The sequence below is a fragment of the Acomys russatus genome, chromosome 14, assembly GCF_903995435.1.
Source record: "Acomys russatus chromosome 14, mAcoRus1.1, whole genome shotgun sequence".
NCBI lineage: Eukaryota > Metazoa > Chordata > Mammalia > Rodentia > Muridae > Acomys > Acomys russatus.
In genome coordinates this window covers 23,687,333-23,700,790 of record NC_067150.1, presented here as the reverse complement: position 1 = coordinate 23,700,790, position 13,458 = coordinate 23,687,333, and the positions used below count along the sequence as shown (strand labels likewise).

General features: G+C 46.4%; 1 protein-coding gene across 1 annotated transcript in view; it reads left to right on the top strand.

Annotated features, from left to right (window-relative positions):
• Window positions 1-4,082: 4,082 nt before the first annotated feature.
• Window positions 4,083-13,458, top strand: part of LOC127198246 (neurotrimin-like) — a 996,997-nt gene continuing 987,621 nt past the window's right edge. Inside the window, 1 exon segment of the mRNA XM_051156108.1 lies at window positions 4,083-4,462. Within this exon segment, the coding sequence (XP_051012065.1) occupies window positions 4,381-4,462 (82 nt within the window). The 5' untranslated portion in view covers window positions 4,083-4,380.

The window sequence follows — 13,458 nt, the reverse complement described above, 5'->3', positions numbered from 1 at the left end:
TCTTTTCCATAGAGGCACTGGCTTGTGGGATGGGGCACAACTGATGCGCGATATGAATATGGTGGCCCCGAGGACCAGCGCTCATCCTGCAACCCTGATGAGAAGTGCTTGAGTCTCTCTGATTGTGAGTAAGGAACCGGGATTTCCAAGAGTCCCCGGCCAATCACAGCGTCCCCCAATCAGAGGTTCATCAGTCCGTGCCTTGTTTCTTGCCACAGAAGTCCCTACCACAGACACAGGCCACCACAAAATGACAGCGTCAGGTGCTTTGCTGTTTGGGGACATGCATTCTGACGGATCTGAGAAGATGGACAGCAGATGCCACCCACATGACTGCTTCAGTGAAATATGAGACTGGTCAGAAGAAATTCTCTCCTAACGGATGCCAGGGTCCCCTCTGCCAACTGTACCCAAAAAAGGAGCTGCCATTTAACCTCACAAGTCTGTCTGCTTGTGGTTGGGGCTACTTCCTCTCACAACAGAGAAAAGGGGAAGGCCCCTTCTCTCAGAAAGGTTAACTGTGTGCTCTTACCAAATAAGAAAAGCCGTCGGAAACATTTATTGGATGTGATAAATTCAAGTTCAGAAAGAGGGGGCACGTTTTGGATGCCAGGGTTTGGCAGCAAGCAGTTCCAACCCAGCTGGATCCGGCATCCCCTAGGAATATGTTTTGACTCAGTGAAAGGAAAGCCCCCAATCTGAAGCTGCTATCCCAGAAAGACCCAATTCCCAGGCAGGCTTCTTCCACCGATACGTGCTCGACCACATCAGTCTCAATTTGGTTAAAATAGCAAAGTAAATGGAAATGACTTGGTGACTGTGATACGTGGCTGTGGTTGGATGGAGGGGTAATTACTCTTGTTGGGGATGACAGATGTGGAGTTGGGATATCTCCAAAGGATGCCCATAGTCTCTACGGAGCAGAGCTGGGATCTACATCCCAGAGAGACAGGACACTATGCCCTACGCTCTGACAGCTGCTACTTTCCTCCACTGGTGTGATTCCCAGCTGCATTCACAATGTCTATAGCTGACACCCTCAGGTACTTACCCATGGGTAACTCTTCCCCTCCCCATCAAAGCATCTTTTGGCAGTAGATGGAAACTATCACAGCCATCCACAACACATTAGAATGCAGGGAACAACTGCTTATGGGGTGCCCATCCCTAATTATAACACAACCCCTATACGTCTATGTCTATGACCCTATACGTCTCAGGGAGCATCGTGGAAATGGGGAAAGAAGGTAGGTAGGAGGAGAGGATGGGGATGTCTGCTGTGACGCAGCGGTTTGTATATATGACAGGGGGCTGCACCTATAAAACCTTAGCAACATGGCCACCTAAGTGAAACCAGCACAGTGACAACACCACAGGGTTCTACCCTAGATGAAGATGTGTGTGTGTGGGGGGGGGGGGGATTATATATGCATATATGTAACAATAATAATAAAGAAGATGTTAATTTGAGAATGAGTAGGGCCACAGGACACTGGAGAAGGTGAAAGGAGGCAATGTTGAGGTAAAAATACAGTATGAAAGTATGCATGAAAGTCTTTTTAAAAATATATAGAAAAAAGGAGTGTGTGTTCAGCTTGACTTGTGCCATTGACGGTTACATCGCCCACCAGCTCTCAGAAAAGTATTGTCTAGGATCAGGCATAGGCCTGGGTTTAATTTTATTTCAACTTAAAAACAACAATTCATTGCATCACAGTAGAGTGTGAGGGAAGAGGCCAGACACTTCCTTTGCACCTCCAATGCTAACTTAAAATTTATGACATCGTCTGCCTACAGCAGTGCTCCCTGTGGTATCGATCCACTCTTCCTATGTCCCCCTCCAGGCATATCATGACTCCCAAGCTCTCTCAAGAACTTTAGGAAGCTATCATAGAAAACAGTCACTCACGAGGTGCTGGCTGATAGAATCAATTACGGCTGCCAACCACTTGCAACTCACTTAAGACTTACAGGAGTATATGGTGTTTTGTATATTTTCTATCATGATATAGATGTTATTGTGCATATATTAATTATAATTCCACTGCTTTTAAAATAGGGAAAATTTAGATGTAAGAAATCTCTAATATCCTCACAGAACTTACTATAGAACTTCAGTTTTGAGGTTGGTCTAACCCACGAATGATTTAATTCGAATCCTGACTCTATTTTTTTAAGAGTTGTGTAGCTGTGGGCAAGTGTTTCCTGGGCCTCAGTCTCATCATCTGTAAAATGGGCAGAGTAATAATAATGAAGGTCCACGTCACAGGCTGCAAGGGTTTAATGAGAAAATGCAAGAAAAGACTGTGTATTGTTATACCTGGCACACAATAGAGGCTCAGGGAGTATTGACTGTGGTGCTGACTTTCTTCCGTTGCTGCATGTGTGAGAGGACAGTGGAAACAGGCTCAGTATATGGACTGAGGTCATCCACAAATGTTAATGTCCTTCCCTTTCCAGTCACTGAACACTATCAGTGATTTTGGCTTTTGTCATCCTGGAAAGACGTGAGAGGAGGTAAAAGGAATCCTCCCTTCTGACCATTTTGCACTGCTGTCACCTGCTGTCTTGGCTGCCCTGCGCATATAATGACATACGTCACCCAAGATAAAATTCTTGTCCTGGGAACTCAAAACGTCATGCGCATTTGGATGGATATATGAATTAGAATTTAATGGCAGAAGAAGAGAAAGAGAGAAAAAAACCCTTTACATGTAATAAGAAGAGCCCTTGTATGTGATCTCCAGCTCTCTGATTTTATAGGTCAAAGGCCCAGGGCCAAGGCACAGAAAGCTAAAGGGACCTTCCTTCGACCTGAATTTGTGGGGAAAAAAGAGATGCTTTAGGTCCTAGTGCTCAGGGATTGGGCTGCCCACCCCCAGGGGATGCTCACATAGCCACCTACTGAGCAAGAAGAATGAACCTCATGGATGGGCTCAAAGTCTCAGCCCAATCTCGATTTCACCTTTGTGCCTATAAATATGACCAGGCAGTGAGTGCTCTAGTCAGCGACAGATGGAGAATATACATTAACAGTTCTAGGGGAATCGTCAGAAAGCATAGTTGACAGTGGTGGTCTGGAAGAAAATGTAAAATATGTGCGGAAGCGAATTAGTCAGCATCAGTGAGGGGCTCAGTTTGTCTTTTGTTCAGAATGTATAATTTGTTTCCATAAGGGGCAGTCAAAAATGAGCTTCCCAGTTTTTACAATTACGACTCTGGGAGAAAAAGTATACCTATTTGTTTGATTTTCTTTTTTATGTATCATCAAGGAGATAAATGTCTCCAAGCAGCTGAAACGACTTAATAACAACACACAAAATAGCAATCGGACAGTCCTTCAGTGCATCTAATCTAGATCTGTCTCACTGAAGGTTAAAATATAGATGTTGACAAAATGTTCTTTAGGGAATGGTGATCAAGCCATGTGGCAGGACCATGGCTTTCTTTCAGGCAGTTCTCTGTAATCAAGCAGTGGGCTGTCCTTTCACATTCTGGACGGACACCTTATCACTTGGCTCAGGACTGGAAGCACATGAGTGATTTTAGAAAATAAAGTGAGTGAAAAACAGGAGTGAGGCAGGCAGGCTTTCTGAGGAAAGCACAGCAGGAAGAGAGAGAAAGCAGAAAGTTATGGGTGTCTTCAAAGTGACTACACAGGAAGAGAAGGAGAGAGAAATCTTTCTCTGAATGATCCTTCCCTCGCAGGGAAAATGGGAACCGACAAATAGAATTTGACTCATTCTTGCAAGTTTCACGGAGCATGAAAATGCCCCTTTAAAATTTCCTGCAAGCCATGTTGGCTACGGGATAATTTCCAGTGCAAAGTGTGTCTAAGTTCAGGGGCCCAGGGAACACCAGAGGAAAGGGATTCTCAGATGCTGGGGGCTCTGCAGACTGTCAGTTTTAAAAATGAAAGTAATATACAAGGGGTAAAGTGGCATTTATCATCCCATCTCTCCAGGCTCCTGTCTCTTTAATCAGCTTGATTTGCCCAGCAAATGATTCCTGAGTGTGTGTGTGTGTGTGTGTGTGTGTGTGTGTGTGTGTGTGTGTGTGTGTGTGTGTGTGCCTGCGCGCGCGTGTTGTAGCTCTGTCAATCCTTGGATTAGAACCAATGATTGCAGCTTGTAGGAGGGCTGTCCAGGGCCAGATTGTACAATGTGCCTCAGTGCCAGAGTATGAGTGGAGATAATTACGGAGAAGTCAGACTCTCTCACGCCCTCGGCTTCCTTGTTATGTCCTTCAGCAAAACAGTGGATTTAAATCTCGGACGAGCTTGAGAGCAGCACAATCTATCAGGAGGAAAAAAGAAAGAGAGAGAGAGAGAGAGAGGAAAAAACCGATCCTGACAAAAAAGAAGAAAAAGAAGAAAAAAATATGAAAACCATCCAGGCAAAAATGCACAATTCTATCTCGTGGGCAATCTTCACGGGGCTGGCGGCTCTGTGCCTCTTCCAAGGTAAGACTGGTTTTTGATTTGCCTACAGCAGCCCCGGAACGGTACCCTGTGCTGCAAGCCTTTGCAGGCTCCCAGGTCGGCTCCGGCTCCGCTGCGCGGTTTGCAGGTGGAAGCGCGAACGTTTTTTAACCAGCATGGCTGGGACTTCATTCTCCCGGTCAGGCTTTGAGAATATTGATTTGATTCTGGCTGCTACCAGAATGCGAGGACTGTATGTGCATAAGTAAAACGTGTCTCTGCTGCTCCCCTTGGGTCCGTGGCTGTGCGCTGGCTCCCCAGCTTCATGCACATCCCTCACACTTACACAGCCCAGCACACATGTATGCAGGGGGTCGTTGCAGATGGGGAGGGCAGCCGGCTTGTGAATGTGCTGCTTATGCGACTAGGGAGAAATTACAAGAGGAAACTTTAAATATTGGCTAGTGAACTTGTAAGGCTTCCAAAAGGAGCAAAGTGTGTCGGGAGGGAACAGGGGCTGGAAATAATCGGGTACCTCCTGGAAGGTGCTGGCCAGCGGTCTGGCTTCGGGGGGGGGGGGTGGAATAAATCCGTTTGCAGGAGCCTGAACAACTGTTATAGTTTTGAATCTGTTTGGGGGTGTGTTTGTGGCGGGGCTGGGTGGAGGTGGGCGTTTCAAGCAGATAGAGGGCTATGCAAGCAGCTGCAGGCTGCAGTGGGCTCTGAAATTCAGGAAAGCCTTTCTAAGTTGAAAGGACAGAAGCAGGAAGAGGCGAATGCTAATTTTCTGTCTACTTATTGGCGGAGAAGGCAGGCTGCAGTTGCTGAGGTTGGCTTTCTCTCCGACCAGGGTTCTTTGGTGTTTGCTCTGCTCATTTCAGGTGCATTTGGGAATGTGCTTCCACCTTGAGTCCGTTTGCTGCACTGTGTGGTCCCCACCTCTGTGTCAGCCCTCCCATTGTGAGTCCAACCCAGCCATGGAATTAGTGGCTAACCGGCTAACTGTCCTGCCTTCCCTCCATCCTTGGGGGGGAGGGGGGCTCTGGGCTGCCCCTTTTACGATTAAAGATGTTGGAACTCAGAGCCTGAGACAAGCAGAGAAACTTTGACAGGCTTGGTCCTGCAAGGCACTCCAAGAGGCTTGGACCTCTAGGGAGGGAGGAGGGGAGGCAAGGTTCTCCCTCCTATGCAGATGCATTCCCAGAGGAAAGTCCTGTCTGGCCAGGTGAAAAGGGATGACAGTCCCACAGCCTCCTCCTCTGCTACCAGTACAGTATAGAGTTCTCATGATCTCACCCAGAGTCCTAAGCTCTAGCCCCTCTGATCCCTTCTGAGAGATGGACCCTGTCTTCTGCAGATCTATATGAAGTGGACAGAGAAACCAGGCTGGGAAAAGACTCCAGTGCAGATGCGTGTGCATCTTGGCTGTGGCTTAGGAAGAAAGGGAGAGGGAAAGAATTAGCCCATGACAAGAAGGTCCAGGGTGGAGGATCATGCAGGAATATTCATGAGGCTGCCTGTCCCACTTAACTTGAGGGGCTCCTGCGCCCTGGGCATTGAGGGTGGAGAAGTGCAAGGAGTGTAGAGGCATCCTTGGTTGACTCCTCTTACATAATATAGAGCAAGATTAGTGTGTGTGTGTGCATGCGTGCGTGTGTGTGTGTGTGTGTGTGTGTGTGTGTGTGTGTGTGTGTGTACTCTGCTTATTCCAGGCACCCAGGATTTCACAAACCAAGCCTGTAGCCCTAAGAGTGGCAGTAGGGAAATTGAGTTCAAGACCAGGTCCCCTCAGGGAATAGCTTCTTGCTTTCTGACAGCAGAAATGGAAACTAAGTAGGCAAGACATTGAGTCAGGTGTCACAGGATGGGTGAAGAAGACCCATGCCTTAGCTACCTGTCCCCTGTCTTTAGAGCCTCTGTCCTGCTTATAACGTCAAGCTGGAGACACCTGCTAAATCCCACCATCAGCAGCCCCATTGGCTATAAGCCAGGAGCCCCAGGACCAAACTGAATTTACATATAAATTAGCATAACTTTTCATTAGAAATAAATCCGAAGAAGCATAATATTTGCTCATACTTCGAATCAACCACCTCCAGAACAGAGAAGTAGAAAGGAACATATTTCCCCAGGCGAAGTATGATGTTTCTAGTCTTGTCTTCATCTTGGGGGCTTAGGGTGGGGACAGGGAGATTTCAGAACTGGTCCCCTTCTACGAAAAAATTCTGAATTTCCCAGGGAGAATGATAGCTTTACTTGTGCTGACTGCATCCAGGGAGTTCTAAATAGGCTTCCATGTGTCATAATAGAACAAGGCTGCCCAATTTTAAGGCAGGGTGACCCCTAGAGACCCCGTACCACATGCCAGTGGGACATGGCAAAGGTGATGTCTGTTTTACTTTCAGGGGAGGAAGCAGAGCCTGCCAGCTATCTCTTATCAAACTTACAGAATTACTGAGGCAGCCCAGGTCTTGCCTGCAATAATCCACCCCTATTGCATTGACCCAGCGGGACTAGTTAGAATGCAGCACACATTCCAAGGCAATTTTTTCTTCTCCTCTGTTTTTGTTTTAAGCTGACTCTTCCCATGGCTGCTACTTCTGGGTTTCTTGCCTCTTGGAAAGGTGTATGGCACTCGTGGCAGGCCAGGGACATCCTCCCTGATCCATTTCTTCCCCCAACCCACTGGCAACAGTGGTCCTGTTCCCAGAGGTTGAGGGCTTAGGGGATTCAAAATGATCGGTGTGACAGGGTTGGGAGGCAGAGGAGGCACTGATTAGCTCCTTGGGATCTGTCCTGAGAAGCACCAGGGTTGGTTAACTAGAAGAGGCTCTTTCTTGAGACTAGAGTGAGGAGGCAGGATGAGGCACTTTCCAGCACACTGCCCACCTTCTGCCAGTAGAGGTTCTGAAAGCAAATGGCTGGGTGCACTGCAGCTTTTTTCTGTCTAGCAACCACCCATTCTTCCTTTCAGGACCATGGCTCCTTTCAACACATTTCCATTCGTAGGGTTAGTTTCCTTTCCGACCCTCTAATTCTCCTTTCAGACCCCATATCAAGGAACCTGCTTGTTGGAAATACAGAACTGAAGGGAAAAGAGACTCACTTCACACTGTCCTTGCCTCGCAGCTGAGGCCATGGGGCACCATGGGAGTAGGAAGATCACCTAACTTCCTACCATCCATTCACAGCAAGCATATGGTTGGCCTCAGCACCCAAGCTTGCTAGTTCTGAGATGGGGAGGAGGAGGAGGAGGAGGGGGAGGAGAGGGAAGAGGGAGAGGAGAGGGAGGCCATACAGCCCTCACTGACTACATGCAGTAATCAATTGAGGAGATGAGATCTGGGTCCTGGTGTGGGCATCATGGATAATTGGAAGTGTGATCCAAAGTGCATGGTTAGGAGGGGAGCCTCTCGGGCTGGAGAGATGGCTCAGAGGTTAAGAGTACTGACTCCTCTTCCGAAAGTCCTGAGTTCAATTCCCAGCAACCACATGGTGGCTCACAACCATCTATAATGAGATCTGCAGGCGTACGCGTACATGCAGGAAGAACACTGTATACACATAAATAAATAAATCTTTTTTTTAAAAAGGGGGGAGCCCCTCAAAATGGGTTGTGACTGCCATGCTTAGAGCTGCCCTCTTGGGGGGTTCGTCATGGTCTGAGGTGTGGAATGCTACCTATACAGCTCCCCTTCACCCTGTCTGCTACAGACTGCACTACTCAAAGTGCTGGACATCTGAGGATTTGCTCAAGGATGTCCAGCAGCCAAGCAGTGCCAGTCAAAGCAACAGGCCTTGCTGAATGAAAGCCATTCTTGGAACTGCAGCTTTTGTTACCAGAGTCACCAGGCACAACCTGATTCTGCTACTAAGTTTTTTCCTTTAAAGTAAGACAGAAATATAAGAATCCCTTTTATTAGCCATAACGTATACCCCTGGCTTTTCTTCTTTCTTAGTAAGTTTCCCCTTTAGCATAGGTATTAATGAAGTGATGTGAGAAAGTAACTTTTAAATACCTTTCTTGGTTCCTGGGAAAGGAGAGGGATCTCCAATCCAGGCTCCCTTCTAGCAATTACCTGGGATCTCTTTGCCACATACATACAGGGACGTGAAACTTGGGGACAGTGATCAATACTGTCTCTGGCTGAGTGTCATGGATGGCCCAGACAAACTAGGTTATCTCTCAGACTAAAGTGAGCATGCAATATCCTGAGAAGCTGCAGAGCTTATGAGTCTATACTGCATACGTGATTTTGTCACATCCAGGAAGCACGTGCTAGAAAGGTCTGTAGTAGTCTTGATGACCCCTCATGGTAAAAAAAAAAAAAAAAAAAAAAAAAAAAAAATCACCCCCTGGACAAGACTAGCAAGCATGGGGTTTGACTTTTTGCCAAGTTTTTGTTGCTACTGTTGTTGGGAGTTCTTGCCCTCCTGATCACTGAGGAGAGTGCAAAGTTTTCCTCAACACTACTGACATCAGAGGCCTGACAGGCTTCAAATACCCCATGTGGATAGCTTCCACGTGTCAAGCCAGCTCGAGTGACCTGAGCCCAGGTCAGCTGGGAACCTGAGCATCTCTGGACTCAATTTTTCCCCTCTGTTTTCTATAGGGAAGAATAAATGTTTTCCTCCAAGAGGCTGTCTCCCCCACCTGCCTGACAGGCCGGGGAGCGACTCCCCTGGGTGTCGTAAGGACTCATTAATGCTTGTAACACTCCAAACATGTGGTGCTAAGTGCAACTTCCTGCTGAGGCCGGTTGTATTTATGCAGCTTCCTTCCTTTCTGCTCTATTGGCTCGTTGCATGTTTACTTTATGTCTATAGTCATTTGAAATTCAATAAAAACACATTAAACATAAAAATTGAAACATGTGAGCATAAGGTAGCTGGTAGCTACAGGTTGAGTAGACACTGTCATGTGTGTCTCCCCAGACTGTCCTCTACCCTGCTGGGGCGGGGGCTTCAGCACTGCAGGGGAGGATGTGTTGGCTTGGTGAGCATAAGGTGGTCTCTAGGTGAAACACACAGGGATAATGTCCCCATCCATTTGTGAAAGGAGTCTTGGCATGGGATTGTGATGTAGCAGTGTGAGGTCAGGGGTCAGGAATCATGGAGAAGGATGGGAGCTAGAGCTAAGAGTTTTGGGTAGTGGGAGGGACTACTCTTTTCTGAATCAGCAAAGTGTATTGGGGGTGGGGGGGAGAAAGAGCCCCTGTGTTTTAATTGATTTTGGTTTGCTGTCTCTCAAAACTTTGTGTTTTTGTTTTTTTGTTTTTTAATGCTGCCTCCAGGATTCACTGTGCTCTCACTTTCCCTCCTGTATGTGAATTCAGCCATACTCCCTCTGACCCTCAGCTGCTGGAATCCTCTCTCCCTCATCCCTCCTCCCTCCTAGATGCTTTCCATTCCCCCTTTCCCTTCTTCCTTTTGTCCTTCCTTCTCTTTCTTTGGGAGTGGTAATTGATCAGTTGACAGATCTAGGTCAGGCTGGCAGGGGTTGCTCTGCCTCCTGCAGGCTTGCCTAAAAGGAGGGGAGAGTCTGTCTTGCCAGCACACTAAAGCCCAGACCATGTGCAAGAGCAGTGGAGAAGGAGGGCAGGTGAACCCTGGTAGCTCACCCATCCCCAGGAGGGGTACCTGGGATGCTGTTGACTACATGGTCTTCAGCAGCTCCTTTTCTCTGAGTCTCTGGTTTTTCATACCCAGCTTACCCTGCCGGCTTCCTGGTTTGTGTTCCTCTCAGCATTTATACTCGCCTTGCTCCTGCTTTTACCACCCCTTTCCTTGACTCTCCTTCTGAAATCATGGCAGGCGATCACAGAATATCCCTTATGTAAGTCATATTAAAGGTATGGCCTTTTGTTTATTTGCAAGAGGAAAAACAGAAGCCCTGCCAGAAGAGCTCTGTAAGACATTTGCAAACTGCAAAACAAACCAACAAAGGCTCGAATTTTCATTGCTGAAAAGAGAGGATTTCAAGATAGACTGTCAAGCTCAGAATCAAATATTGGAAAACACGTTCTTCACTCCTGCAACTGAGAACATTTTAGGTTACTAAGTTTTTTTTTCCTGTCTCCTGTTATTTTCAGCTTCAGTGAGAACATTAGCCTATGCGTTAATAAAAGACAGATCAAAAAGACCAGCTTGTTCTGGCTTCATTTGCTTATTCTTAGAAGTGGTACCAAACTCTGTGTCCAAAAAAAATTTGTATGGTTGATCCATTGGTTCAATCACCAAGACGATGTGTATTTTGGGCACTTACTGTGCTTTGTGCTGCACTGAAGGCGCTGCAACTGTAACAGTGAACAATTAAGTGAAGAGTGACACCCGGCACCATCTTGTCTTGTTCTGAAGCAGCATCCTTGACGTGCAAGTGACTCAATGCAAATGAGTGACCCCTGTGCAAATGAGGATGGCACAGCAAGAAAAGGAACCGCCCCTCAATCCTTAGTTTAGTAAGCAGTGAGAGAAGGTATGCGCATGGTGGCTCTGTGTTCCTGCAGATCAGAGAAGGACACTGCCTTTCATTATGGATGCTCTTGCCAAAAAGGTGTTCCTGGAAACCTGATGTGTCTTCCATTAATATGCAGCATGATGAAGCTGGAAACAGGAGAGAGTCAATTAGTCGTGTGACTGCTGGTTTCCGGCATCAAGTAATTGGTGATTCTTAACACCATTGCCACCTAGGGCAGCCAGACCCCTCCTTTATGTCCTGGTTTCTGTGTAGCGCAAGAGGACCAAAGATGGTAAAGGGAGAGTACTTGTGCTGAGGACCAGGAGGAACTTGCCTCGGGACATCTAGTCTAGTGCATTGGCTTCTCTATGGGATGCATAGTTGTTTCCCTTTAAAAACTTACTAGTTACTTGGTCAATCTCCCCTAATTTCAGTCTCTAAAACATTCCAAATGCTTCATTAACTGAAGACATTTATTTGTTCTCCTCTGCTGCTATATACTATTTGGGAAGCTGCCTCGCATGGTTGCTCTACATGCCCATCGTCCCTTAATCTAGCTGCTTGGATTTTTCAGCTCTGTATGTCCAGAGGAGGCTGAGAGTCTCCTATGCCCAGTTTGGCCCCACAGTACAGCCTGAGTACATAAGGAGGGCCGTTTTTGCTTGGATTCCCATCTTCCATAGCAGTGGCGATTATTGTAATTTTTCCCATGGAACAAAGCTTTTTTTCCTGGGCCCATGATTCTTCCAAGCCCAGTATCCTAGAGCAATTCTTCTCTTGACCCCACCCCCCACTAACATTTTAAAACTTCCCCCTAGCATGTAATTTTAACTCAGAGCACAGCTAAAATCTACACCTAGAAGGCCATCTGAAAGTGTTCTGCACCCCTGGAGTAGACACACCCCTAGATGGACTTTGTTCTTTTCTATTTAAAATAAAGCAGTTGGACCAAAAGATTTTCAAGTTTCATTCTAAACTCTGCATCCAGCAATTCTGCAAATAGTCTTTTTGGGTGTAGTTATTGATAGGTAGCGATGCTAGAAGAAAATACTGACAACTAGTTTCTGCCTGCAGGAAGCTGGGGGTATAAACAGTCACAGATGGGTGAGCACAGTCAGAGCGTGCAAATGATGTGTGTGCACATGCAAACTCCACATACATTATCACGTGTAAGATGTTGTCTGTCAAGATAGGCATCTATGTATTTACCTGTAAAACAATCTTGGGGAACAAGGAAAAGATTAGCCAGTTAAAACAGGGAGAAGGGAGAAGCAATTATAAATAAGTCCCAATTGACCCATCTCTAAGGCTTCTTGCAAGAGAAAATCAGGAAGCCTTTGAGTGACGGCCAAGAATGAGTGCGTTTAAGATGGACTTTGCAAGTGTTGGAGCAGCAACAGGACATAGATGAGGACATGGATGACACTCCTCCACAAATGCAAGGGTGGAGCATTGCTCTTCTTCCAAATTTTGCCTACCTTTCTGAGGAGTCAGTCACCCTCTGCCAGTGCATTCTTCATGTGGTCAAGGAAGACACATTCCCAGGCACTCAAGAGCAGTCATGGGGATTCCTTTGTTAGACTGTTGTGATGTTGCCTCTGCTTTTCCGTGCCAGGTCAGTTCCTACCAGCCATGCGGGAGTAAGATCTTGTTTGTTTTCTAATGGAGTCAGCAGATTGGAGCGGCCCATGGGTTACGGAGCTACTGTGCAGATTGGAGCCAAGTTTAGTCTCCGAGTAACCCACACAACCATCTGGTGCCCCAAAGAATTCACCCTGCTGTGTCAGACAACCCTAGCATCACAACTAGCTCAAGCCTAGGGAGACTTGCAGTATGATTTAGTCACCCCTTCCCTTTGAGCTCTGACACTTCTTCATTGCAGCTGCTGGGGGTTCCCAGCGTCTGTTACCAATAATGCGAAATGAGAAACTTCCTTCTGATAATGCATTGATTTAACTATTGGACTTTAGGGAAGATGAGAAGAAAGAGACGCAGTAGAAATGTCTGTATAGGGAGGCCTCAGACATTTTCTTCACTCTAGAACATCATTACAACTTACTTGTCCTTGGCTTGGCTTGGGGCCAACACTGGCTTGGAACCAACACTGGCTTGGAACCTCTTACATTAAGAACTGCAGCCTTTGAATTAACCTCTGTTTTTTGTTCCCTTGTGGTCCTGGGGGATGAATCAAGGCAACTGCACACCAAGAAACCACTCTACTGCTGAGTTACATTCCCATCCCTTGAATCTTGAATCATCCTCTGTGTGATTCTATTTCTTATTCAGTAAAATGAAATAATTATAGGATTTTCTTGTAAGGCTGTTAAAAAGATGGAATAAATAACTTAATACTGAAAATGTGCCTAGACACTATCTGGTACACATTACATACTCAATAAATATGACCTAATAGCATTATGGTTACCTAATCTGCCAACCACAGAACTGATCTGAGTTTTTTCTATTATATGAATGTTTCCTAGATATTTGAATGCATGATTTCCTCCCCATTGTCTTTACATGAGGTTCAATATGTCAAGATTTCTTTCCTATTTGTCACATGACCTCCTACAAAGCAGCT